The sequence below is a fragment of the Trachinotus anak genome, unplaced genomic scaffold (genome assembly GCF_046630095.1).
Source record: "Trachinotus anak isolate AG129_WGS33_773 ecotype Australia unplaced genomic scaffold, CSIRO_AGI_Tana_v1 ptg000018l, whole genome shotgun sequence".
NCBI lineage: Eukaryota > Metazoa > Chordata > Actinopteri > Carangiformes > Carangidae > Trachinotus > Trachinotus anak.
In genome coordinates, this window is record NW_027273869.1 from 10,567,150 (window position 1) to 10,592,657 (window position 25,508).

Below are 25,508 nucleotides of genomic sequence, written 5' to 3' on the forward strand. Positions count from 1 at the left end.
AGGTGTGTCGTTGAGATCAAAATGAAAGTTGAGTTTGAAGTACTCCCGTGTTGGAATATCAACAGGTTGAGGCGCGTCACGGCTGGTGTGATCCTATCTCAAGATTGTTTCTAGTTCCATTTGTTGTATTTCTCTCTCTCCATGAACCCACTCTCTATTTATCATCTCTCACTCCTGCTTCTGCTTCTCTGTCTTCACTCCTCTGTCTGTGTGTGTGCATTACGGTGTGTAGATATATGTTCTTTTTCAAGAGCGGGAAGATGGTAGGCCCACTGACATACAACACACATTCCTTCAGTGACACAAATGTTTATGAAAGGAGATTACGGGAAGAATGGAGTGATGAAAGGAAATGAAAAAAAGTTGAAGGCAGTGAGAGAGAGAGAGCTAGTGAGCATAGCCAAATTGTGTCAGGACAGTGATTCAGCATAATATGAATAATGACGAATGAATAATTTATATTAGCTGTGCTCAGTAGAAATATATACTCGGGATAATGTAGAGATGTAATATATATTAGCCACATATGTCAGTGGCATCACATTATTCACGAAAAGTGGCGTTCTGCAGCGAATTGCTCTTTGTAAAGCAGAAAAGATTCTCGCTGCAGTCTGACGGGAGGTCTGAGGACAGAAGGGAGAGTAGATGAAAGAAGAGGATAAGAAGGCAGAAGCCAGCTCAAAGAGAACTGTTCAGTCAGTAAATAACCCCAACAGGAAATCAGCAGGAGAGTTAGACAGCACTCATGCCATTAAAAGGAAATTCTGCTTTATTAAAAGTCGGGCCTTGTTTTGTAGTTTTAGTCACATTTAGTAATAAGGAATAGTGACATTGTATGAATGTCAGTGAAAGCTTGGTGAGATCTGGGAGCGCTACAGCATTTCTAAAAGAGTCTGATGGGGCAACAAATCCAAGCAATGGCATGATCATTAAGGTTTTAGAGAGTAACTTGACACTTTATCATTATTATTTTTTTAAACTTTGCCCACACACCGCATGACTGGTGGGTGTGGTCAAAGGTTAGCTCTATAGTATCTGTAATCGCACCCAAAAGTGATGTCGCCGTATACTGACGCACCCTGAAGTACATTTCTACATCACTGCAACAAGGGGTGAAGTTAAACTACAGGAGGTCAGGGGGTGTTGAGTTGCCAACATTAGCTTATTTTACGCATCCAGCAGTTATGAAGCATCATTAGCATTGATTTGGAGCTGTGTTTCTGGTCAAATTAAAGTTAAACATTCACTTTCTTTTAGCTCTATTTCTGATCTGTACCAGCTCCTGAGGGAAATGTCTGGCTTTTTAGCAAACCCCTGGGTTAGCAAAAATTAACTGAAAGAGATAGTGAGGGCAAGCATTGGAATTATTATCCAAACTCAGGCTGACTCTGTGGTTCGACTGTGACCTACCCTACTGGCTTTTTTTTCTTTTGCAATGGACTATTAGCAATAGTACAGGTATACACAATCTTAGATTTGCCTCCTAATGACTTAATTTACATAATAATGTATTTTATCTCTCAAAAGGTTTTAGGTAGTCATAAGTAGAAGTAAACACAGTCACTATGTCCAGAGTTTCTCTGATCTAAAGGCCACAACAATTAAAATATGACCCAAGTTTTAATAAACAGGAACTTGAATTTTCTCTTGTAAAAACTTGTTGTTCTGTCATCAAACCAGCCTTTTAACAAACTCCTTTGAACCAGCGTTTCCATATTTACTAGTCAAAAACTGAAAACGGATTTATTGTGGCAACATTTCCTGAGAATAGATGCTTGACTTCTTGACAGACACACAGGCGGATTTGTACAAACACAGACACATACTTGAATCTAATAGCTGGTATTTGTGCTGCAGTGTATTGATATAACCCTTGGCTTCACTGCTCTCTTGTCAAATCATGTAAAGCAGAATCTCTGTCTGATGCTCATTTCCTATTCTCGTCTATTGATTATTCATTTCTTTCTTGGCAGATTAGCCCTGAAGCTACTGCAGAGCCAGAAAAAATGTATGGTTATAACAAGAGATCTGTGGGTGCTTGTTGTGTTATGTGTGGGTTTTTGTGGGTGGGTGGGATGCTTTTTCCTTGCTTCATGTTATTACGTATAAAGCAAAAACATATTTAAGCAAAACAGGTGCATATGTATGTATTGTTATGAGACTGTATAATATCTATGAATTCTGATGTGTATGTGGGCAGCATCTCCCTATCCTGTCATCTCCCTGATGGCTTCCGACATGTTTGATAAATTTGAAAAAAGCTAATTAAGCAACCTTTATGGAAATGTATTCATCATCATTTGAACTGAATTTGCATTATTCTAAGATTATAAATAAATTTCCTCACTTAATTATTCCCAGATTTATCTAATCTGCATCTTAAAAAGGAAAATAAATGTGTGTGGATGTATATGTGAGTCCGCCCGAGAAAACAGAAAAAGGGATGAAAAGGAAAGAAGGAAAAAAAATCTCACTCTTTTAGGCGACGGGAGTTGAGAAGGAGGGAACTAAATATGTGTTTCTAATTGATGTTTAATTAAGGAGCTTGTCCAAATCATTAGTCTGTCTGTCATCCATAGTACCATCAATCACTATGTGTGTAAAACCTGGCTGGCACACTGGTCCATGAAGGCATCCATCAAAGCACTTAGCTAGTCAGCACTCTTGCATTAGCCTCACCTCACTGCCTCACTGTATTGGTTTGTGTTTGCAATGGCTTCACTTGCAAGGCAGTGAAGCACATTTTACCCTGGCGTTAATGTCATTGTAGAGCCTTCTGGTAAATGATCCGGGGCATGAGTGTTGCAGCTTAACAAGTATTTGTTTGTCCTAACATGGTGATGATGAGAAGACTGAACACACAGCCACTTGTAATAGAACATAATGTTGTTTCAAAAAAAAGTTTTTAATCTCGTTGACATGTCAATGTTTTTTTTTACATAATACAAGACATATCATGAGCTAAATAAGCAGCCAACGCCATGACTGAGTATTCCACCTTGGAATTGCAGTGGACCAATGACAGCCTCGTAAAAACCCACCTAAGGAACCAATCCCATCAACTTGTGCGGACTGGGTGGGGAAAATAAACTCAGAATCTTGTCAGTACAGAGAGTGAGAGTTTGCATTAGAACAATCACTAACACTGTGTCAACCACTGCCAGTTACAAGCTAACAAACAACATAAACAAATAAAAGATGCTAACTACGCTAATCATTCTGATAAATCTGCCAGTGGCTGATTTTGGTCACAACAAACTCCTCAAAAACTCCAGAGTCTGTGTCTGACTTAGGCTGAAACATGTGGCTGAATCTCTCAAACCTACCTATCAACCAACCTTGATACTCTCGGTTCTTTCACCTGTCAACCTAACGCAAGCAACAGTGGTGGGCGGGGCACAAGGTCTGATCCAGAATTTTTAAATGCGGAAGTAAGTGTAGATGTGCTTACAGCTCCAGTTTTCCTTCTTTTTCACTTTTTATAGGGGATAAACAATGATAAACAAAACATAGTTTGAAACATGTCTGGAGAGAAACTTTAATCCTTCCCAATCAGAGTAAACACAGAACTTATTTTATGTGTCGCACATATGATAAAGTCTGAGAAGGCACGTACACCAGCAGATTGGTTGCAACAGGATGCTCCCAGCTTTGAATGTGATTAGAAGATTAAAGGACCATAATGGTGGTTTTGCATACTTATTAAAATTCTGAACATTGCAGCAACCATTTTCCAAAGCATATGTGTTCTGTATTGATACATTATGGGAAGTAATTTGGTAATATTGTGTTATACTTAGGGTTGAAAAAGCAACTTGCAGAAACTTGGTTGCTCTGAACATTTTGATCACTTTATAGTTTTATCAAAGTTACATTGTAGTTATATGCTAATGCAGATATGTGCAGGGACTTTGTTGGTGCAAGTTTCAAGCTCTTGTGAAGAACTCCCAAAAGGTAACTCGAAAGACAGCTGCCTTACAGCGATTTCCTTCTTTTTTTTTTTTTTTTTTTCTTGTGCTTTAATACACTGCTGGCGCGGAAGTCAGACAGGAAATCAGTCAAAACATGCAAAACCATGTCAGGGTTTAATAAAGACAATATGCAATTGATGAAAATAAACATCCAGGATAAATGTTGCAATGTCTGGTCTTTATACATTATGTATGTGCAAAATCTAATCCATTGGACCTTGAAGAAACTCATAAATAAACATAATGATGACAAAGAATGACCAGTTTTGATTTACAACAGTTTCATGTATCCTTTAGAAGGTCAAAATAAGCTTGTAAGACAATGTTAGATTTCAGCTCTTCATTTTTACTCTTAAGGTTATATTTGGATTGCTGTTATGTCCTCTAACCCTTATGTTCTCGCTAGTGTGAGTCATAGCGCCATGCCACCACCCCTGTATTGATGTTGAAGTGCCAGGTTAGACCATTCAAGTGGAGTGTCATGTTGTTTAAGAGATATCTGAGGAGGTCTATTTCAGAATGTAATATCACTTCTGAACAATATGGTGATGGTGAAAAATACCACCATGTCTTAATCTTCAGAGGCCTCTCACTGCCTTAAAAGTTGAGATTTTCTGCTAGCGTTCACTTTGTAATAGCAGGTGTCAGGATCTACAAACAGCGGATTATCTCAAATTCAAACAAAACTTTCATCATGAAATCATTTCTGAACAGAGTTCCTACCATGCCATTGGCTTTTATTATACAGAACGGAGATGAGTAACGCATTTGTACAGATCTAGAAACAGAACACAGCGCCCTGCCCCGCGTGCCTATGCAACGACAACAAATAATCAACCACAAAAATATGAAAATGACTTGGAGGCAGATAGGCAGTTGATTGCATCCTCGTGCAGTTTTTGGTTTGCAGATCTTTTATGAGACATGAAAGTTACTTTTCATCTGTATTTCTGCCTCTCAGAGTTTTTCAAATCTTTTTCAGTGCAAATTGTCACTTTCCAGGTAGCCAACCAACCAAGCTGCCAGTGGTCTTCAGTGTCATTGATGATGAGCACAAAGGCAGAATTTAAGTTAGGATGGATGCTGGCTGGAAAATAGAGTGTAAAGCGTGTAAGACAGACAGGGTGCGTATTAATACACAAAAATCCATCTCTGTGCATCTCTGTGTCTCTGCCTCCGTCTTCATCTTTATCCCTTCTCATCGCCTCCACCTTTCTCTCGCTTTCACTCTGACACACAAACAGAGGCTGGATTGTAATGAATAGTAAATATTATTTCAGGTATTAAAAACCTGGTTAAAGACGTCTTTTTATTTTGCACCTGCACACATTATGTGCAGAGATGAAATGGATGAATTTGTGCGCGCTACACTGATGTGACAGGCTGTTACTGGCTGCAGACAATGGGGAGACAGATCCAATGAAAGCTGTATTATATTGTAGTCTTCGCACACTCAGACACACACACACAGCACACATACCCCTTGCTCCGGTTACAACACCTGATGCAATCCCAGGAAACAGAGACAGTAGTGTTTTCCCAGTTAGCACCACTCATAACAGCACCAGTCGTTTAACTGTCTCAGGGCAGGATTGCATTTTCTTGCGATATGCTGATTAATGATGCATCGTGTCGTTTCACATCTCATAAGAACAGCAGAGAGAAATTCTCATTATCTCATGACACATTGATCTATGGCTCATAGTACAGTGCCTTTGCTGCTTTTTCTCTGAATGGAAACGTGCACCCATGCTGAATGCAAACACCCATAACATATGCAGCATAGTGTATTGCATCTGTGTGTAATCACAAATCTGTTCACAAATAATGACTGCAATCAGTAATCTGATATGTACAATATGGGTCAGTCTTTAAAGGTCAAGACAAATTTGTCTATCAATATTACTCTATTGACATCCTCACTCCAGCCATTTGGAAAGCATCTTTACTCCTCTCTTCACAAAAAAAGATTCCTCAGTGTTTCAGCTCAGTTATGTGTTTCCTTTTATTGAATATCCAAGTTGTGTGTTTTCTAAGCCTTTTTTTGCAAGTTGAGTGCATGAAAACATTAGCAGCTTGTTACTTTAATTACCCCAGCATTCTCTGGCTAAATAAAGTACTGTTTTGCAGGAACACTTCATTGGCACTGCGTCAAGGTGCTGAGAAGTTCAGAATATCACCAGAACAGCTACAGTTACACCACTGTTACAGTTACAGACATTAGCAAGACTGTAAATGATTACTACAGATATTACAGAGAAAGAGGGTTTGCCATATATGTCACAAGCAATGAGTATCTGTATATATGTATTCCTGTGATAGCAAGTTTTCACAGTCACGCAGCTGGCCACCAACATCGCTGGATGCTAATGTTTGCTTTGACTGTAGATTGTGGCGTCGGGTGACCAGAATTCCATTTCAGGACAACGTCTAATGCCATCGTCGGTTTGATGTAGGATGAATTGTTGTGAAGTGAACAAAATGCAACGTCTGCTAAACGTCACAATGTCAATTAGCACAACCAAATTTTTAACGTCTGTCCAACATTAGAGTCCAACGTCTTTCTGATATTATATTGACCTCCAGTGCCTGCTGTCTTAGACCCATCCTGTAGCAACTTCTCCTCTGTCCATTTACATCAACGTGCCCCAAATACTCACATTTCTAACCATTTGAGATGTCTGTCTAAAGCTGTTTGTTGTAAGTAATACATGCAAACATAGTTGTGTAAAACATGAGCATGTGATAGAGAGTGGAGAAGTGGAATTTCCTGCAGTGGATGTATCTGTGGATGTTTTTATAGTTTTTTCCTCTGTAATTAAAACCTTTCCAGCAATGAAAAAGACGCAAAGGATTAAACTATAAACTGTGAGCAGCCACTGTTCAAACCGTTGTGCTGTGCGTTTTTGATGCTGGAAGATTTATTTTGGGTGAAGTGTCACATTAATGCTGCCGGTGTGTTGTGTAAAGGTACGATGCTGTGAAAGCATTTACTAATTAATGTCTTGTTTAGCTTTATTTATGTACTATTAGCATAATTAGGTCTGTGATTACGATAGGACATTAGGCAGTCAGCTCAAGGGCCTTTTGTTGATTTAGTGAGGCTGTATAGAGATATCTCAGAATGCTGTGTCCTCAGACAGTATTATGAATTGCTTTCCGATTCATGTGGTGCAAATGACCAATTCCCTGGTACTTAAATTCATATTTTTCACTTGGCTCTGTTACAGTCCTGTGTTACAGTGCAATAGAAGGATGTCATATTACCATTTAAGTACTTTTAGAGATTACAGGGCTTAACTACAGGATGCATTGTCTTCTGATGCACTAGGAGCAGTGCAGTAGATGATTCACTCGGCCGCCCGATGTGGATGTGAGTGAGCGTGCATACGTAGATGTCTGTGTGTACTTGAAAGTGTGTGTGACAATGAGCCATATGGCTTTCCCATGTGAGTGTTCATATCAGAAGTTAAAGAGTCCCAGCAGAGGAAGCAGACCTTATGTTGTCTGTCCTCTGGCAAAACAACTGATATTACGTATAAAGGTGTTAATAAGATAGATGGTTGCAGCCAAACGCAAATCTTTCCATATTGATCTCAGTGCAAATTTAGCCACTGTAGGTGAAATACTTAGTTTTTCTAATGTTTGAATAAGAAATTAGCAAAGGACTGAAAAGCAGAGCTTTATTGTTTTCACTGGTTTCAAGCTTGTTTCACCTGTGTGCTTTGCTGCCACCGTAGCCACGCCCAACGCTGACGTCTCAGGTCCATTCTTCTAACAACAAGCTTGCAGTGAATAAATGGATTTCACCCTGAGAGGTACCTACATGGAACGCAGCGCACTTGTTTCAGCCTGCAGCTTAAATGATAGATTTGTACCATTTTACTTGGCGCTCTGCATAGATTTAAGTGCTGGAACACATCCGATTGTCGACTTCCATGAGTTCTTTGTTTAATGTTAAATCTCCTTTCATTGTATTGGGCATCCGTTGCCTAGAGATCAGTGACAGGAGCAGTAAACTGGCTCCCAAATGGATCCATCAAGGCAGTTAGCCAGTCAGTTAGTTGCATCAGTTTCACCTTGCTACACTCTTGTATTGGTTTTTGTTTCCTCAAGACACAGCGGTTGGTCCAGTAGAGTGTGCACCTCACCCTGCTGCACACAGGCTTTTGAGGGGGCTTAGTTGCATCAATCACATTACTGAGGCTGTTACCAAAATAACCCCAAGGCATGACAAGACCTTTAAACCTCTAAAATAAACCTTTAAGGCCTCTGTAGTATTGTTAAACGTGTCTTAGCTTGACGCCATTAAAATGCTGTGGTTTTTTAGAGAGAAGGGAAACAGCCGCACACTACATTTCAAAATCAGAATAAAAAAAAAAAAACAAGATTCATGTGCAGCTATAAAATTTAAAGGTTATTTTACACTATACGATTTGTAGGTAACTGGCAGGAAATGAAGACAGTTAAATATAGATTTGGCTGTGAGGTTAAAAAACTGGGCTTGTGGCCAGTATTTCAGTAGCTAATGAGAAAAACTCTCTCGTCTTTCAGCGACTACTGAGGTGTGAATGTGTGCCTTTATGAATGTTGAGCAGGTTGTTGGCCAAAAGGTGCACACCTCTCTGGATAAATAAAGGTCACTGTCATCTGTGCACCTGGTTTTCTAATGAAATGTCAAATTACAGGCAGTGATACACCAAACAGCATGTTGGCCAAACAAGTTGCTATTCTCATGCCTCTTGCTAAGAAACCACTCATTAGATTTTTTTTTTTAATGCTCATTCTCAGTCTGTCACCTTAGCAAGCAGGTAGTTTTTGCCCATACACTCTTGGGCCTGCTGGATCACCACCCTGCCTGTGTTCACGAAATCAGTTCTGTATGCCAGCCGCAGAAGCTACAGCCAGTAATGTGCAGTCACAAAATGAATAGTCGCACATTTAAATCTTTGGACGGGGGCTGGGCAAAAGCTGCACTTTGGCGCAGAGGAATGTGGCATTTTCTGGGCCTCGGTAGGAGGGAGAGGGTCCAAACAGGATGGAGAAACACAGCACCGGAGCAGAACAAGTGCTGCATCTAACAGAGGCAGTAATGTGAGTGTGCGAGGCTGAATGAGAGTTCACAAATGAGAGAGAGTAATACTTTCCTCTTGTTCTCTGTCCCTCTTTCTCTCTCCGCCACACATGCACACACACACACACACACGCACACACACATTAAAATATCTGTCTGCCTTTTTCTCCTCCACCCTTTCACACACACATGCACAGGTACCGCTCTGCTATCCAGGGACTTGAGAGGAGATGAGTTCCATTACCCTGCCATGTCATTGACAATGCTGACTCACCTCCTACACACGCATACACACACACACACACACACACACACACAAACCCCCGACAAACACACAAAGACAGACACGCATACAGAACACCTAAGAGCCCTCTATAAGTGTGGATTGGGTTTCATTCTCAGGACCTCATTAATTCCTTATGGATGCTCATATTGATTGAGGCAGCCTCTGGTCTTGTTAATTCAACTCAGCCCAGATGGGTTTTGATTCAGTTTGAGTTGCCTGAAGGTGACTGCTACTTGTAAGAAATGGGTGAATAAAAGCAAAAGCAGCGGCGGCAAGGGAGGGGAACGAGACAGAGGAGAGGATGGAGAGAGGGAAGATGAGAGAACGAGGGATCAAGGGAAGAAGTCGAGTGGAGAAGAGATGGCGAACGAGAGGGAGACATAAGGAGGGGAAAACACAAAAGATAAGAAAAGCACAATGAGATAAAATACATTACCGAAGGAAGGAGATAGCTTAAGAAACAGGGGGGAGAAAGAAACCGGAACTTTTTTGATGAAAAACAGAAAATGAATGTCATCATCAATTGCTGATTTCCATCTTGATGCATCACGGAGGTTTTGGTTTCCCTCTGTTCTTTTTTCATTCGCTCATTATGCTAATGAGTTGTAACATAAAAAACCCTCTGAGTGAATTGCATTTGGGAGGACATTTGCATGTTGATGCATGTGTATGTATTATTTATGTGTGAGTGGGACTCACATGCATGTGTGCCGTGCATACACAACCAGCAGGGAGGCCAAATGCAAATACACTACCATTCTTTTTTCGTTTCATCGCCGCTTGATGAACTTAACCATTACTCTGCAGCAATTAGTTACACTGCAGTCATTAGATAAGCTACATAGCTTTATAAAAAAAAAGGCCAAATACACACAAAAGACAGCGTCTGACAAGTAACTAAATGAGCATTGTATATGTGGTCAAATTATAGGATATAACTGCACAAGACAAATAGTCCTTAAGACAGCCATGTGACAGGAGTCAGAGAGAGGACAAAGTCTATTCTGTCCGCTCTGGACACTTTCTTACCTTCTTCTCATACAAGGAAATGCCATTATCAGTGCACCGGAAGATGTAAAGAAGGAACATGTTGTTCTATCTTCTGTAACTTTGCTACCAGGGCGAGAATGGATTGAGAGGAGTTATTTGTCAGTGTCAGGCTGAGTGCTCTGCTGCCTCTCTGATGGTCAGCCTGTCGTGCACAAAGTTCTTTTTCAGTGTTTTCATCGCTCTTCTTCTGTCTTTATGCCCCTTTCTTATTTGCTTAACCTCAATTTTTCTTTTTTTATTTGTTTGGCCTCTTTTTGTGTTTTTTTTTTTTTTTTTTTTTTACTTCTCCCTGAGCCAAACTACATTCATCTACTTTCATTTGTCCCAACCTGTATTATGTTATCTATATATCCCTTCATCTCTGTTATACACATCTATTTTTTCTGCCTTTGCTTGATTGTCTTGGATGGAATTTCTTACATTGATTGCGACTTGAATTCAGAATAACTTCAGTGGGAATAATGTCCTATTTATTTATTTTATTTTCCTGTTTTCTTCCTTTCCCCCTTTAACCACTTCTTCTTTTTTTCTCTCTCTCAGGTTTAGAAAAAGTTGGTCGTGATTCCAGTTACGAACAAGAGGGGAAGGTTCAGTTTGTGATGGACGCCGTGTACGCCATGGCCCACGCTCTGCACCGCATGCACCGGGAACTCTGCTACGGCTACCCAGGCCTCTGCCCGCGCATGGCCAGCAACATCGATGGCAAAGAGCTGCTCAGCCACATTCGTGCTGTCAGCTTCAACGGTAAGACTCACACCGGAGTTACTAGATAGCAGCATATTGATTTCACCCCGAATGAGTAATTTAAGTTAACCACGAGTTCAAGTTACCCCAATGTATATGTATAAAAGTGCTACTTTTTTGAAATGAGAATGCAGAATATATCATTTTGAAATGAAAACGCATTCAGATATTGATACACTGACACAGTCATGGACATATGTAGAGAAAGATACTGTGGATGCATGAAACATTCGTGCATGCCTACAGACACACTGCAGCTGACATCAGTCCTTCTGGACAAAGCGTAGAGCTAACAGAGTGGAAGTAAGTCTTTCTGCAGGTTCACATGGAGACAGATGATGTCACAATACCTTATATCAAAACAGCAAATGCCTTTTTTTTACGTTATAATGGAGAATATTTTTGCTATATTGCTTAAGTTTTATAACTATTTAAGTCAACAATCCGAGTTATTCCTGCAGCACAAAAGGGGAAAGGAGAAATAATTAGAGTCTACAAAATGCTTAGACACTGTACAGTAATCCTGTCTTGTTTATCCACCCTGACTTGACTCATTCAGCTCATACTTAAACAAACGCTAAACCCAGCTCCTTTTCTAATTTGTCTAATCCCAATCATAAAAAAACGCGTCACCTTCAAAAACGAAGTTAAGCTCGCTGCGTTCCCCAAACATCTCGTCTGTTTGTATTTTGCTTATTGTAGATGCCGATTTGGTCTTGCATCACTTTAAACATTCCCCCTCTCTCTCTTTCTCTCTCTCTCCACGACTTCCTCGGCCGCTGACAAATTTAAGTGGAAGAACAACATTTACTCATTTCCTCCTAAATAATATCAGACACCTCATTTTAATATTTTCTTATTAATCCTTTTCCCCCCTTGTTGCGCTGGTACGTGCTTCTCTGTCTGCCTTTTCATTTCCTGTGTTCCTCCGTCAAGTATTGTGTGGAATACATAATGCCTGGCGGTTTAGAGAGGAGGAAAGGAAGGAATATAGAAAGGGAGTCATATTGTAAGGATTACAGAAACGCTTGTCTGATTTAGTTTCAAAGGCAAGACTGAAATTGCATGTGTGTGCCTGCGCAGGAATGTGTTTGTTGTCTCCCGTGCCGTCTGTCTCTGTCATCGCAAGACGTGTCAAAAAACCAATTCACAGGCAGGCGCTGATTGCTCTGTCATACTGCAACAGAAGGCTTGTGCTCAGGTGTGTCTCTCTCTTATTACTGGCCTGGAGGGCAGAGAAATCATCCCGTAAACCGCAAGGTCACAAACTTTATATGCCGATGAATCACTGAAACCCCGTCTCACTTACTGAAAGTCGCCCGACACAAAATGTGCTGCAACTATTTTGAGAGAACACGGAAAAGTAGATTAGATGAAGCTAAAACGATAAGGGAGCACCGATCTGATGTGTGGGTTATTGAGCAGGCGCCTGCCTCAGATGGATCCACGCAAAGTTGTTGATAAGAGCATCACCTACAGTAAAGACCTGAATTGTATTGTAATGTATATGTAGCTGTTTGCCTGTTACAGTGTCTGTCTGCATCACGTATTTCCACAGACTTTAGATCTCTGTAGATGTAAAATGTACTGATCAAAGACATGAAAGTCTTAAAATAACAAAGGTATGAATAAATGATAGCACTCTCCACACACAATACTTCCTGAGAATAACAGAAGAAGGGAAGAAAGAGGGAAAAGTCTAATATCTGTTCCCTTTAGATTGATTTTTCCAGAATCCTCTGTTCACCCCTACCAGCAGTTTCTTAAGTTACAGAGATGAGTCCCTGCTGGGTCTTTTCCCTTAGAGAACCATCAGTTTCTCTTTGATTTCTGAAAAAAAAAAAAAAAAAAAAAACACACACTGAACATTATGCTTGTCTGCAAAAGAAAGTGTTTATTTGCTGAGCTCATTTGTTTGCGTAGTGATAAAACACATAAGTTAAATTACACTGAGGAAAAACAACATGTTTCAGCAGAAGGAAAAAAAAAGCGTCTTTAATACCCTCATAATTTTCATTTTTCACTGCACAGCCCTGACTTGATGATTTATAGTGAATTGTAAAGATGAACCGAGGTGGCTTGGGAAATTTAGGCAGTGTCATCAAACAGCTTGGAGATTATTGGCACCTATATGTCATCTTTCTAATGGCAGTTATCAAAGTTCAGATGAAATATCTTCTAACCTTCACTTGGGCACTTTGTCTGTGTCTTTGTTCTGAGATGTTTCAAAGGCCCCAGTCTCTGCTGTATTTGTCTGAAGGGCAGGAGTAGAATGATGGGCTGTGCTGGTTTCTTTCCATCGACAGAAGCCTGCAAGATTTTAAAGCCTTTAAGCCGGCTACTTTGCGCGTGTTTGCGTGTGAAGGCCCGTCTACATTTGCGTTTTCCAATTAAACTTAGTTTTGTTATCGACCTGTTTAGGGTCGGCGTGACATTGATATCACTAAAGAAGAAAGGGGGCAAAGATGGAGGGTACTTGTATCTCTTCTGTATGTGTTTGTGGCGCGTAAATGGAGAGGGAGAGAATAAGTTAAAGCCGCTGGAGCATGGATTCTCTCTTTCTCTCTGGCCTGTCTGGATCCATACCAATTCACCTTTCGAGCGGCTGCATGAGAGGACAAGACAGAGTGAGAGGGAGGGGATGGATTCAGATTGTTAGGGCACTGATTGTTCCTGTTGGACCTTGAGGTGAACGCCTCAGGTACCATAGTCACCCCTAAGACTTTCTTTTCTCCTAATGCTGCGTGGTGGAGACTTATTGTTGTTCATTGAAATGGTAGGGCGTCCTCCTGGATAGAAAGGTTTAATAATCTTAATCATAATGGTAACAGTCCTGCAGAAGGAGGATTATTTACAACTGAATGACGTGTGCCCACAGTGATTTTAAATTCAAATTAAATATTCAAATATTAGATAGTTATTGAACCATATTCCATTGTCTTCATACACAAGAAATACTCAAAATAATAGCTCACAATAAAACCACCTACTAGGATTACCCCAGAAACACTGCACACACACACACACACACACACACACACACACACACACACAGAGAGAGAGAGAGAGGCTGGTGCAGTGCAGAGCAACTAAGACAAACAAGAAGCAAACAAAAACCCTGGAGCAGCAATGACACACCTCCATACTGTCCAGCTTCTGTCGGTAAGTTTATTGTCTTATCCAGACAAACACACACACACACACACACACACACACACACACACACACACACACACACACACACACATTCTTACACATAAAGAGCATGGAGAACCCTTTGACATAATAATCTTTCAAGCTTTCTCTCTTTATTTTCCTTGTTTTAAATGTGTGTCATCAGAAAACTAACGTCAGAGGACTGAGGTGGGAAATGTCGAGACAATGGACATTAGTTTTAATCAAATCTGTACAAAAGTCTGAACTGTCCATGTTTGTGTAGGATTGTCACTAAAGAGAGAGAGAGAGAGAGAGACAGAGAGAGAGAGCAAGAGATGTAACCAACAGAGTGTAATGTCACGCTGCAGTGGGCAGAGCAATCAGCAATCAACGTACATAAAAAGACAGAATGATGTGATATTATCTGTTGAATCGGCTGCTTGATTAAGTCCGGCCTCCCAAAGATACAAGGACATTCTTGACCCCAGCCCCCCCTCCTGCCCTCCTGCTCTCCTGGCCTCCCGCCCACCCATTTCAAAAAGTGTCTTCAGATGTACACCTTGCAAATGTTTCTCTCTCCATCACTCTCTCTCTCCTCTCTAATTGCCACACTCTCCTTTTCTTTTTCTTTCTTTCCCTGTCATGTCTCTGTCCTTCACTTGCCTCCTCCGTTTTGTCCCTCACTTGCTCTATTGTCTCCCTTTCGCAGTCTCTTTCTGTCACACTTGCAGTTGCTCTTGTGTTCTCTCTCCTGCTCCCTAAAGGCATCGATTTATCGACTGCAGTCTACTGTTTGCACCTGTTTTCTTAAGCCTTTTCCATTTTTTAAAGTCTTTTTTAGGATTTGAGTGAAGAATCATGTTTAGGTTTTACATTTATGAGTAGATTTAATTATTTTGGAAGTAGGACCTTGGTCACCTGTTTTGTTTTTTGGGGCATTAAAACCCACATTTTTAGTTATTCTTCAAAATAAAATTAAGTTATTATTTCAGTTAAAAATAAGTGATGAAATATCCTTATTGGAGTCTTTATTTGCCTGCAAATGTAAAGGAAATACTAGTAGGTTTCATCATGAGTATAGTTTATCTTTTTAAAATCTCACGACTGTATATTTGGTCTTTGCAAGTAGCTCTGTGTTGGGGCACATCCTGCCATCTTTGCACCACTTGTTCAACCACAAGCTTTTAATGCCCCTCAAAAGGGCAATACAGAATCAGAATCAAGTTTATCGCCAAGCAGGAATTTGCTTTTGTGTTTTGGTGCAGAACAATAAATATAGTAAGAAGAAAAAAAAATGTAAAGAAAGATAAAACAAAAAGGTCAGATATCCTGGAAGTAATAGAAATATAAATTTAACAGTAAAATATTTACAATTAAAATGTAAAGAAATGTAGAAAATATAAGGAAGAGCCAGGTCAGACTTTTCAACCTGCCAATTCTTGACTGTGAAGTGGGTCCGACACTGTGAAGAACAGGGTGTCTTTAAACTCTGCATCACCTCGAAGCGCCCACATTCATGTTATAACGTGGTTCGTTTTAGGCACAGAATGTGATTCTGCTGGGAGTCAGTATGCCCCAGTGTTTCCCACAGGATTAGATTCTATTTGTGGCAGGAGCTGATGGGGAGAGCTGTCTTCAATTCATTATTAAAAAATAGCATATATACGGTTCTCCACTGCAAATATTTTAATTGCCAAGTACTCTGTGACAAATAAATAATCATACAGTATACACAGCTCTACGGGTCTGTCTGTCTATATATGGCGGTCAATAGTGATATGGTAGCGGGCTGCCAGAAATAAATCAATGTATAGGAAACACTGACGCCCTCTTTCAGACTGAGCAGTGTAATCCTTTTAGATTTGGATATGGCTGTTCAGCAGTGTAAGATAGAAAAAAGAAAAGTGGTGACAGGAGCCTATTTTGGTCTTCCACACAAACGTCTGTGTTTGTTATGCAAGAAAACTCTCACTGTGATCCTATCACTGCCGGGTTATATCTCCTGCCAGCAGACAAGACGGACAACGCCATGGGAACCGACTTGCACTAATTAGAGCGGCCTGACTTTGAGATGATGAACTCTATACCTGAATGAACAACCGTAGGGAGACAGAGAGGTTGGGAGGGATTGTGGTGATGAGAGAAGGAGGAGGGAAGGACTCACCATCCAAGGTTTATGATGAAGTTCACTTGCTCTGGATGACCTCAGAGAGGAAGAGAGAAGTCTGTGGAGATGATGAACTTGACCAGACATTAATGATCTTGGAGAGAGGAAGAGGGAGCAAAGGAGACACACGGGGTTATAGGAGTCTACCTGGGCATAATGACCTTGGAGGGAGATGGAGGGATGAACATATGGAGAAGAGACATGGGAGGAACACAGGTGGAAGGGAGAGGGAATCAGAGGACATAGATGGAGAAAAAAGATGGACGGGAGCCAATGGAAACGCCCTCTTTGGCCATTATCACTTTGGAGAGAGAGCTTGTTGGCAGGAGAGACAAACTAAGTGCAGCAGCCAGTGAGAAACAGTGTGTGGGGGCAGAGAGATAAAAGAAAGATGAACTTTGTTTGGCCAATAACAGCGCTGGAAAGAAGGAAACTTTATTAGAGGATAGAAGGATCTACAGCGTGGCAAGGACAGACAAATGGAGATAAACTCAGGACATGGGAAGAGTAAAAATTGAGTGATGTAATACTTCAGGGCTAGTTGAGTAAAATGACCTCTAAGAGGAAGAGAAGAAATGGATGAAGACAGAGAGGATGCGCTGACTGGGATCTATCAAACTTTACAAGAGCAGGATGACCTTGAGAAGCAAGAAACTACAAGGAAACAATGGGGAGGATGAATTTTATTAGTGTGGCTAGAATACAACCATCTTCAGAGAAATGTGCTAGAGGACACAAGGAAATGGAGACACAAAGGCTGAAACAGGAACTCGGAGATGCTAAACTTTTCCAGGTCAGGGCAACATGAGGAAGGATAGGACATTTGACATTTCTTCACTTTTTGGAGGTCATAAACTTTTCAAAATGGAAGCAGTTGTCATGTTAAGGATGCATGACATTGCACCATAATGTCCTTTCACTTGCCAGCTTTATGTTGCGTCCAAGTCTCTGCCTTTTATCACTGAAATTGTGATCAGTAGAGCTGATCACACAGTACAGGTGTTAAGTGCACTGGTATGAAACAGTTATTTGATCAGGGGTTACAGTGTAGTAGCTCAAAGTAATAATTAGCTTCCATTAGCATGTAGTTATTTATAATCCTCCATTACAACATACTGCTATTGTTGTGCAGGCGTCTGGCAGCAAATAAGTGATAATGGTCCTGGCTATAGACAGACAGTAAAGCTGAGACTTAAACGTGAATTTGGCTGATAGCATTATTATTATATATGATTTCAAAAATATTCTTTCTTTGCAGGGTTTAGATGATAACATTGACACGACTCTGGTGTGTGTGCATTAAGTTTGGAGCCAGAGACAGGAGGCAATGAGATGAGCTTAGCATAAAAACTGGAAGTTGGTTGAAAGTCAAAAATCTGCCCTACCAGCACTTGTAACCATTTTGTATGAGCCAGGCTAGCTCTTGCCCCAGTATTTATGCTAAGCTACACTAACCGTGTCCTGGTTCTAGCTTCATACTTAATGGGCAGACATGAGAGGGGCATTGATCTTGTCATCTAACTCTTGCCAACACAGCAAATAAGAGTCTTTCCATAAATGTCAAACTATCCCTTCAAACTATTTCCCATTTTCTGACATAATGTCAGGCCTCAGGTCTCATATTACATTGCTGCGTTTTAATAATGCACATTTCATGCAGGTCTTTTGTGTGTTCACTCAAACATGAGCATTACTCCTCAGACTGGCACATATATTATACTCATACTTACTACCTGCTGCTTGTAAGTGAGCAGTAGGTAGTAAGTGGGAGATTATTGATATAAAAAGTCCAAGTTGTATATTGGCTGGTGTGAAGCACTTTATTAGTTATACAGTATTTGGCAAGCAGTGCTTGACCAGTTAAAGAAAAAACATAGACATCATTAAAACAATACCTAAGTGAAGGTGATTTCTCTCCTTACATCTCAGAACAGTGTCCTGCCCCATAAAGAGTCTGATTTACCTATTGTCTTGACTAGCAGCCATTGCATCTATCATTTCTGTCATTTTTCTGTGGGCATGACTGTGTCCTGTTGACAAAGGCTGGGGCTTGTCAGGCAGAGGCGGGGAGCAGCATTCATTTTTGGACGCATACACATTGTGGATAACCCTGGGATCTTTGCGGTGTGACCAGCTGTAGCGGCTACACACGAGTCTGCTTGTCCGGCTGAGCCCGTGGACTCAGCTTCCACCGCTCTGAGATCAACTTCTGCCACGCTGGGTTTGATAAAAACTGGTAATGCAAGTTCAACATGTGCCGGCTACCCCAGGCATTTGCAGTTTAGCACACATGAGAAATCAGCTTAGGTGGCGTTGGTCCTTCGACTCTGCTTGCCGATCTGTAAAAGTCACAGCACGACACTGCTCTATAAAATCTTTTCTACTTCTTTTCTTTTTGCCATTATCTCCTCTGTTTTACATATTGCCTTTTGCCAGTGCAGTTGGCTAATTTCTGCCACAGGATCATTGGCTGAATATAATTTTAGATAAGAAAACAGAATAGGAATAGGCAGATATAAAAGCAATCAGACAGGAATGAATACAGGCAGACAAGCATCCACAGACACAAAAACAACCCAGAATCTGAGGTGAATTGAGTTTGAGGAAATGAGAGATAGAAGTGATAATTTGTTATTGCATATCCTAAGACACCACTAAATCTCGCATCTGTGCAGTTTTATTTTATTTTTTGACACCAAATACGTTTTGTTTTTTTTTTTGTCAGGAATGTGTTGGTGATGGAGATTAGATTTAATGCGAGTCTGACAGAAAAACACAAACACAGCTCATCTCCTGACAGACAGCTTTGTGCAGGCAAACACACTGTATCGCGTGAATTTGTTCGTTCTGATGCTGTGTTTAAGCTGCGTTACAACAATGCGCAGAAAAGTCCGGAAAATATTTTGTACGGTCATGATCCACGTACACACAAACAGTCATTTAAACAGAAGAATACGCTTTCAGACAATAACTGTATACTCAAGATCATATGGGACTTCACCTCATGAGCTCCTAAGACTCAACCAGTGTAATATCATTATTAGTCCGACACGGCCTCTCGCTTTCTGCCTCTTTCTGTCCCGCTTTTCCTCTGCCAAGTCTGGTAATGTAACTCCTTGTTTCTCGTTTTGTTTATTTCTCCTCTCCCTTGCTTTCATTCTCCCTAAATTGTATTTCTATCCCCCGTTCAGGCTGTTTTGTCTCTTTTGATCAACTTAATAGAGGCCCTCTCCCTCTGTTTTTATCACCTTTTTTCTGCTCCTCTCTCTTTCCCATTTCCTCTCAGACTGCAGTGAATGCAGATCATGATACAAATGGAAGCCCCTTAAATTAGTTTTCTGTAATTACTGGAGATTGCCATACAAAGCTGTCTTGAGCTAGGCGCGCGCACGTGTGTGTGTGTGTGTGCAGTGTCTTTTTACTAAATATCCTCTTTTTTTTACCCTTTCTCAACAATCTTTCTTTTGTTCTGGCCCTCTCTGCCTCTATCTTCATCTCACTTTGACTATTTATCCAAAGTGTTTCATTCTTATTCACACGGAGAACAATTCAGAATAGGATTCTCTTCAAACATGTATTGTTTCTCTTCTTGCCTGTTCCATTATCTGCTCTGTTTCTCTCAGACAAACTATCTCCATGCCTGTATTTTTTTTTTCTTCTGCTCAGACAAGGCCGAGTGATAACAGAGCTGTTGAGGGGAGAGGGGATGATCTTAGAGGGAGGGATGGATCATAGCGGGAGGAGGGAAAGAGGGCTTCGGAAACACAGAGAGGAGGGGAAGGTGGAAAATGGGTAGTTTCTGAGATAGAGGATAGTAGGATGAAGCGAGGCTTGGAGGTAAAGAGTGAGAGGAGGGGAGGGGAAAAATGTGCTTTGAAAGGGAGAGGGGGAAGGAGGAACAGCTGGAGCTGCCGTGGAACAAGGGAGGGTTGGCCGTGAGGATAGTTTTGCAGCAAGCAGGCAAACTGTCTTGGAAAGGACTGTGAACAGACTGTAAAAATATCATCAATATATGTGACAGAAACGTCAGAGAGGAGGAGAAAAATGGTACAGAAATGAGAAATAAGGGTTAAGGGTTAACCAGCTACTCGGTTTGAGTCAACCTCTGTGAAAGTGACAGTGTTTTTGTGGGATGAGTTCAGGCTTCATTATTACTTCTCTCCTTTCATTTCTTATTCCCTTTTTGTGTTAGTTTCACTCTCTGTTTGTGGCTCTTTTCTGTTGTTTTCCCCTATTAGTGCTATCAATACATGGCACACAGATGGGAGCCTGTTGGCGAAAACGCAGAACACACGCACACACGCACACACACACACACACACACACACACACACACACAGACAGACAGACACAGACCCATGTTTTATTAATGCATGCTGCAGTGTAGTTTTCGCATCTCCACGTCACAAACCCTTAGTCTCTGGTATGAAGACTTGCTATTCATCCGTCGTGTTTCCAAAGTGAACCAGGCAATGCTGAGGGCTTTTTTTAACAGCCCCTTCTGCTTCCTCCTCTCTAACTCTTTTCTTTTCTTTCTCTAGCTATCCATCCCCCCCCCCTCTTCTTTTGTCTCACTGCATCTGTAGTTCCTGTAACAGGGAGAGGTCTAAGGCTATTCATACACCCCTCTCCCTCCATCTGCCTGTTTCAATCTCTGTCTGCCAGGGAGGTTTTAAGGCCTATGTTAATTGATATTCTCACACAGTCTATTCTTTTTTTTTTATTTGCTCTCTCGCCCCCCCCCCATCTTGCTGTCTTCCCTTTTCTGTCAAACTAAAAAAGTTTTGACTCTTTTCAGCTGCCTTGCTATGTGATATTCACATATATTCCCCCTTGTTCAGCCTCATTTTCTTTCTCTTCTTTTGCTTTTAAGTCGATCCACGTGTCTGCCTCTATCTGTCAGAAAGACGAGGTTTGATGCTTTCCCACAGACATGCTCGCTCTCCTATTTTACTTCTATCTTTCCCTGCCACTCATTTTTCCTCCATCCTTTTCTCTTCTTCCTCTCTGTGGCTGTTTCAGCCAGCTAAGTGTTAAAGCATTGCTCCTGTCTTGCTTGCTTTTGTTATCATATTTCTCACTCTATTTTCTCTTGTCCTCTATTCAGCTCTTTCCTGGGTTATGATTCAGATGGCTCTGATTGCCATTGAATATGTTTGAACTTAGTGGCAAAGTGAATCATTTCTTCATCTACTTTCTTGTGCCAACATTAGTGTTACATTCTTATTTCACCCTTATTCTCCCTCTGTAAGGTTTGTCTCTGTCCGCAGGTCAATTTCAGTTAAATTCAAATTCAGCTTGGCTTCCCTGCATGAAAACTTTCATTCTTTATTAAATATCGGATTACATTATTGAAGCAAAAGGTCGTGACCTGTGAGCTTGCCTGGCAAATCTTGAAGAAAGCTATGAGTTGATCCCCAAAGGGAAAGCCTCCGACTCTGTGGGGGAGCTACAGAGCGGTGCCTCCGGCAGGCAGGGAAACAGTATCTTGCTCGAGGACACTCCAGCAGAGCCTGTGCCGCACTGATGCCTCGCTACTGCTGCTTTGAGAAAACCTGAAGGATTAAAATAAGTCAAAGAAAACCTTTGCTTGCACTTAGGGATACATAGACACACACATTCCAGATGCCTTTTACAAGAAGTATTAGCCATTCTCACCACGCTCAAGCAGCCCAATCTGAGCACACAACCTCCCCCAACTACGAAACTCAAACTCAGAGGTTTCATTGATAGCTCCCTGAATCAGAAAGTGGAACAATGAACCATGTTAACGTGCATCTGCCCTCTGGCCTTTCCAGCATTTCCTGTGCCATTTAAGAACTCGTCAGCTTGCTCTAGGTAAAATGCAAAATGAATACAGATCAGACGAAGAAGAAATTAGCATTACAAGAACTATTTCATCACAGACTAGGAATTCTGGGGCATGAGACAATGTTGATGTTTGTTCTGTTACAGTACAAAAAAGTATCAGAGTATCAGAATGCACTTAAAGATATAACAGAGGGTGAAACACTAAGTGCTATGGAAGACAGTGTGTGCCCCTAGTGTGCGTGTTTTAATTTCGAACATGAAAACATTACTAACTCCCAGGTTATGGTGGAAACATTTTCTGCAGTGCAGCATCTTCCTTTGAATACCTGAACATAATCGGTATCACTACAGGATGAGGTGGAGGTGTGTTGCCAAGGCAACAGGTAGATCATTTATTTTTTAGTGTCATGCCAACTAAAGCGGAAGTTCTGAAAATCTACATGTTAATATGTCACTGCTCCCACACTGATGACTCACAGTGCAGCCAGAGTACGTTAACACATTCACAAGTTTAATGTTTGCTTTTTTTTAATTTTTTTTATTTTTTGATGAACTAATATTTATCTTTTACTCACCCAGCAGACAAACCATTTAGCTGTGATTAAATGTTCTTACAATGAAATAATAAAGGGGTGCATTATCATTTTATGTTAGTTCATTTGAGATGCATTTTTAATAACTGTAAAATTCCATAAGCTCCTGTTGCACATATACTAAATTAGTGTTTTTGGTGAATAAACAAAGCAAAACCCAAATGGAAATTCATGAGATTCATGAGGCCAGAAAGTCTGTCCATGCATCTCTTAAACCAAAACATTAATCAGATCTGATGAGGGGTTGTCAGCTACCTGTTTTCCCAACATGTTGGTTAGATAATGCCAGCTCCTGTCATGCCTATTGTATGTGTGTTTGCAATAATTGCAGCTGCTTTTTAAAAGTGTGCCGTCTTTATCCATCTTACTCAGAAATTTCCAGCAAACGATACAAACACTATGAGATTGAATAATTATTTTCTACTCAAGGTAACCACTGTTTTCAGAGCAAACAGTCTGCTTTTGCTCTGCATAATTTAAAGTACCTGCCAGTATGTCTCTGCTCCAGACAAATCTTTTAGTTGCCGCATCCCTAACTAGCTTTAAAGAGGCATGATTGGTGTGTGGGGAAAATGAGAGGACAGGCAGCCAATATAGGGCTGAGGAAAAGATGGTATGCTAATCACTCAGTGAGAAATAAACCTTTTTTGTGTTTAACTTTTCTTATTGGTGTCAACGACAGACTGGCCAATCAAGCAGCTCAAATAAACCTCAAACCAGGCAGCTTAGCTTGTTGGCCAGCCATTGTATAATCCCTGATGAATTTGGTAAATTGCTATACCACCTCTTTTTTTTTTTGGCCCTGTTTATGTAAATTTTTTATTCCATTTCATTCAAGCACTGAGAGGAATAGATGGAAATTGAGGGAGAGAGGTGTGGGGTGAAGGGAGAAGAGAACAATGCAGCAGATTGAGATGGATTGATAAAACAAGGTAAGAAATGAGTCGGTTAATATGGGTCCAAATAAAATGTGAGGGGTGGCAGATGTAAGACAACGGGAAGGAAAGTGGGACCAAAGGAAACAGCAAAAGAAAAATGGACCCTTTGATGAAAGAAAACGGAAGACAACGTGATAACAAGAAAGAAAAACAGAAAGAAAAACAGTTTTGGTGGTTGTAGTTTTCAGTCTGAAGGACGTGAATATTTCTTCTGATTAATTTTTTCTAACTGTGACAAAGTAAACAGAAAAACCCATTTGTGCGTAATGCCCATTCAATTAGCACAGCAGGTGGGAAAGAGGGAGAAGGCATAATGGAGAGAAAATGGAAATCTGGAAGAGAAGAGGTAGGGAGAAAATTAGGGAGGAACTGGAAGAGGAGTGGAGACATTGGGAGGGATGGTGGGAGCTGTGGAGGTGGCTTGTGAAGGACTGACAATGCAAGGGTAGTAGCTAACGTGTTGCTATGTTGTTGCTATGTGACTACCAGGGTATTGTTAGATGTTTTGTTGGTCAGGTACATTGTTGGGATGTTGCCAGGTGGTAGCCAGGTGGTTAAAGTGGTGTCATGGGGCTACTGTGGTTGCTAGGCCAGTTGGTTGCCAGTTGGTTGCTAGGTGGTTGCTAGGGTGTTGCAAGGAGGTTTACAGTGCATTTTGGAAAGTTGCTTTGGTGATTCTCTGTTGATTCACAGTATTTGCTGAGGTGTATGAGTCAGTAAGATGAATGTGGTTGCTAGGGAGAACTGCATGGTTGCTAGAGTGCATTGTGTGAAGACATTTATTACATCATCCTGTGTGTTTACCACACAGCAAGCACGCTAATTAAGTATGAGAGATAATATTAATGTGTATTCCCCAGCAAGCACAGCATTAAACACCCAAAACAGTAATATTTAGTATTGGATTTATTGTATTCAACTGAATGGAATTTGGGTTATAAAGAAGCCTGTGACAAGCATGGTAATTAAACCTCTCCTACTGTGGTGCACAGTGAATCCCCAAAATATCTCATTGTGGGTTTTTACCTCATTTTGGTGTTTATTAGTTAAAGGCAAAACTAGAGATAGGGCAAGGGAAAAGATTGCATTTGACAGTATCAATGAGTTTAGTTCTGTCAACAATGTAAATGTATTTGTGATTTTTTTGTGTGTCTGTGTGAGAGGGGAAATTAGTCACATTTGGAAATATTCAGCATCACTTCTCATTCCTCATTCATAGCTTTTGGCAACAATTAGAGGCTGAGTTTCTCGTTTTATCTCTTTTATCAATACAGTCCTCTTCCATTCATCTGTCTTACTCTCTCTCAATAAGACTTGTGTGTTCATGCATGTTTCATTCCCTATGATCACATTGAGAGAACCTTTACATTTCTGTCTCTAAATTCCCTCTCGTTCCTTTGCTTTTGTCTTTGTGTTCTCCTAATCCCTTTTTACTCCCCTCTCCTCTCATCTCCTTTTCAAATTATTTTTCTGTTTTTATCTCACACATTCTTTTTGTTTCTTTGAATTTATTTCAGTTGATACGTTCTCCCTCTAACACAAGTGCATTCTATCTCCCTCCATCTCTCTGCCAGTCTTCTTTTTTTTTTTTTTTTCTAATCTTCATCTTCACACTGTTTCTCTCTTGCTTTGCCTCAAACTGGTAACTGATACTGTTCATATATCCTCAGCACCATTGCACCATATCAGTGACTTATAGTACACAGGTGGAATTTCCA

At 40.7% G+C, this 25,508-nt stretch overlaps 1 protein-coding gene across 4 annotated transcripts in view; it reads left to right on the forward strand.

Annotated features, from left to right (window-relative positions):
* The window catches only part of grm8a (glutamate receptor, metabotropic 8a), a 294,574-nt gene that overhangs the window by 159,929 nt on the left and 109,137 nt on the right, over window positions 1-25,508 (forward strand). For all 4 annotated transcript variants that reach the window (XM_071502891.1, XM_071502890.1, XM_071502894.1 and 1 more), the window contains exon 7: window positions 10,922-11,125. In XM_071502891.1, the coding sequence (XP_071358992.1) occupies window positions 10,922-11,125 (204 nt within the window). The remainder of the gene's footprint in view (window positions 1-10,921; window positions 11,126-25,508) is intronic.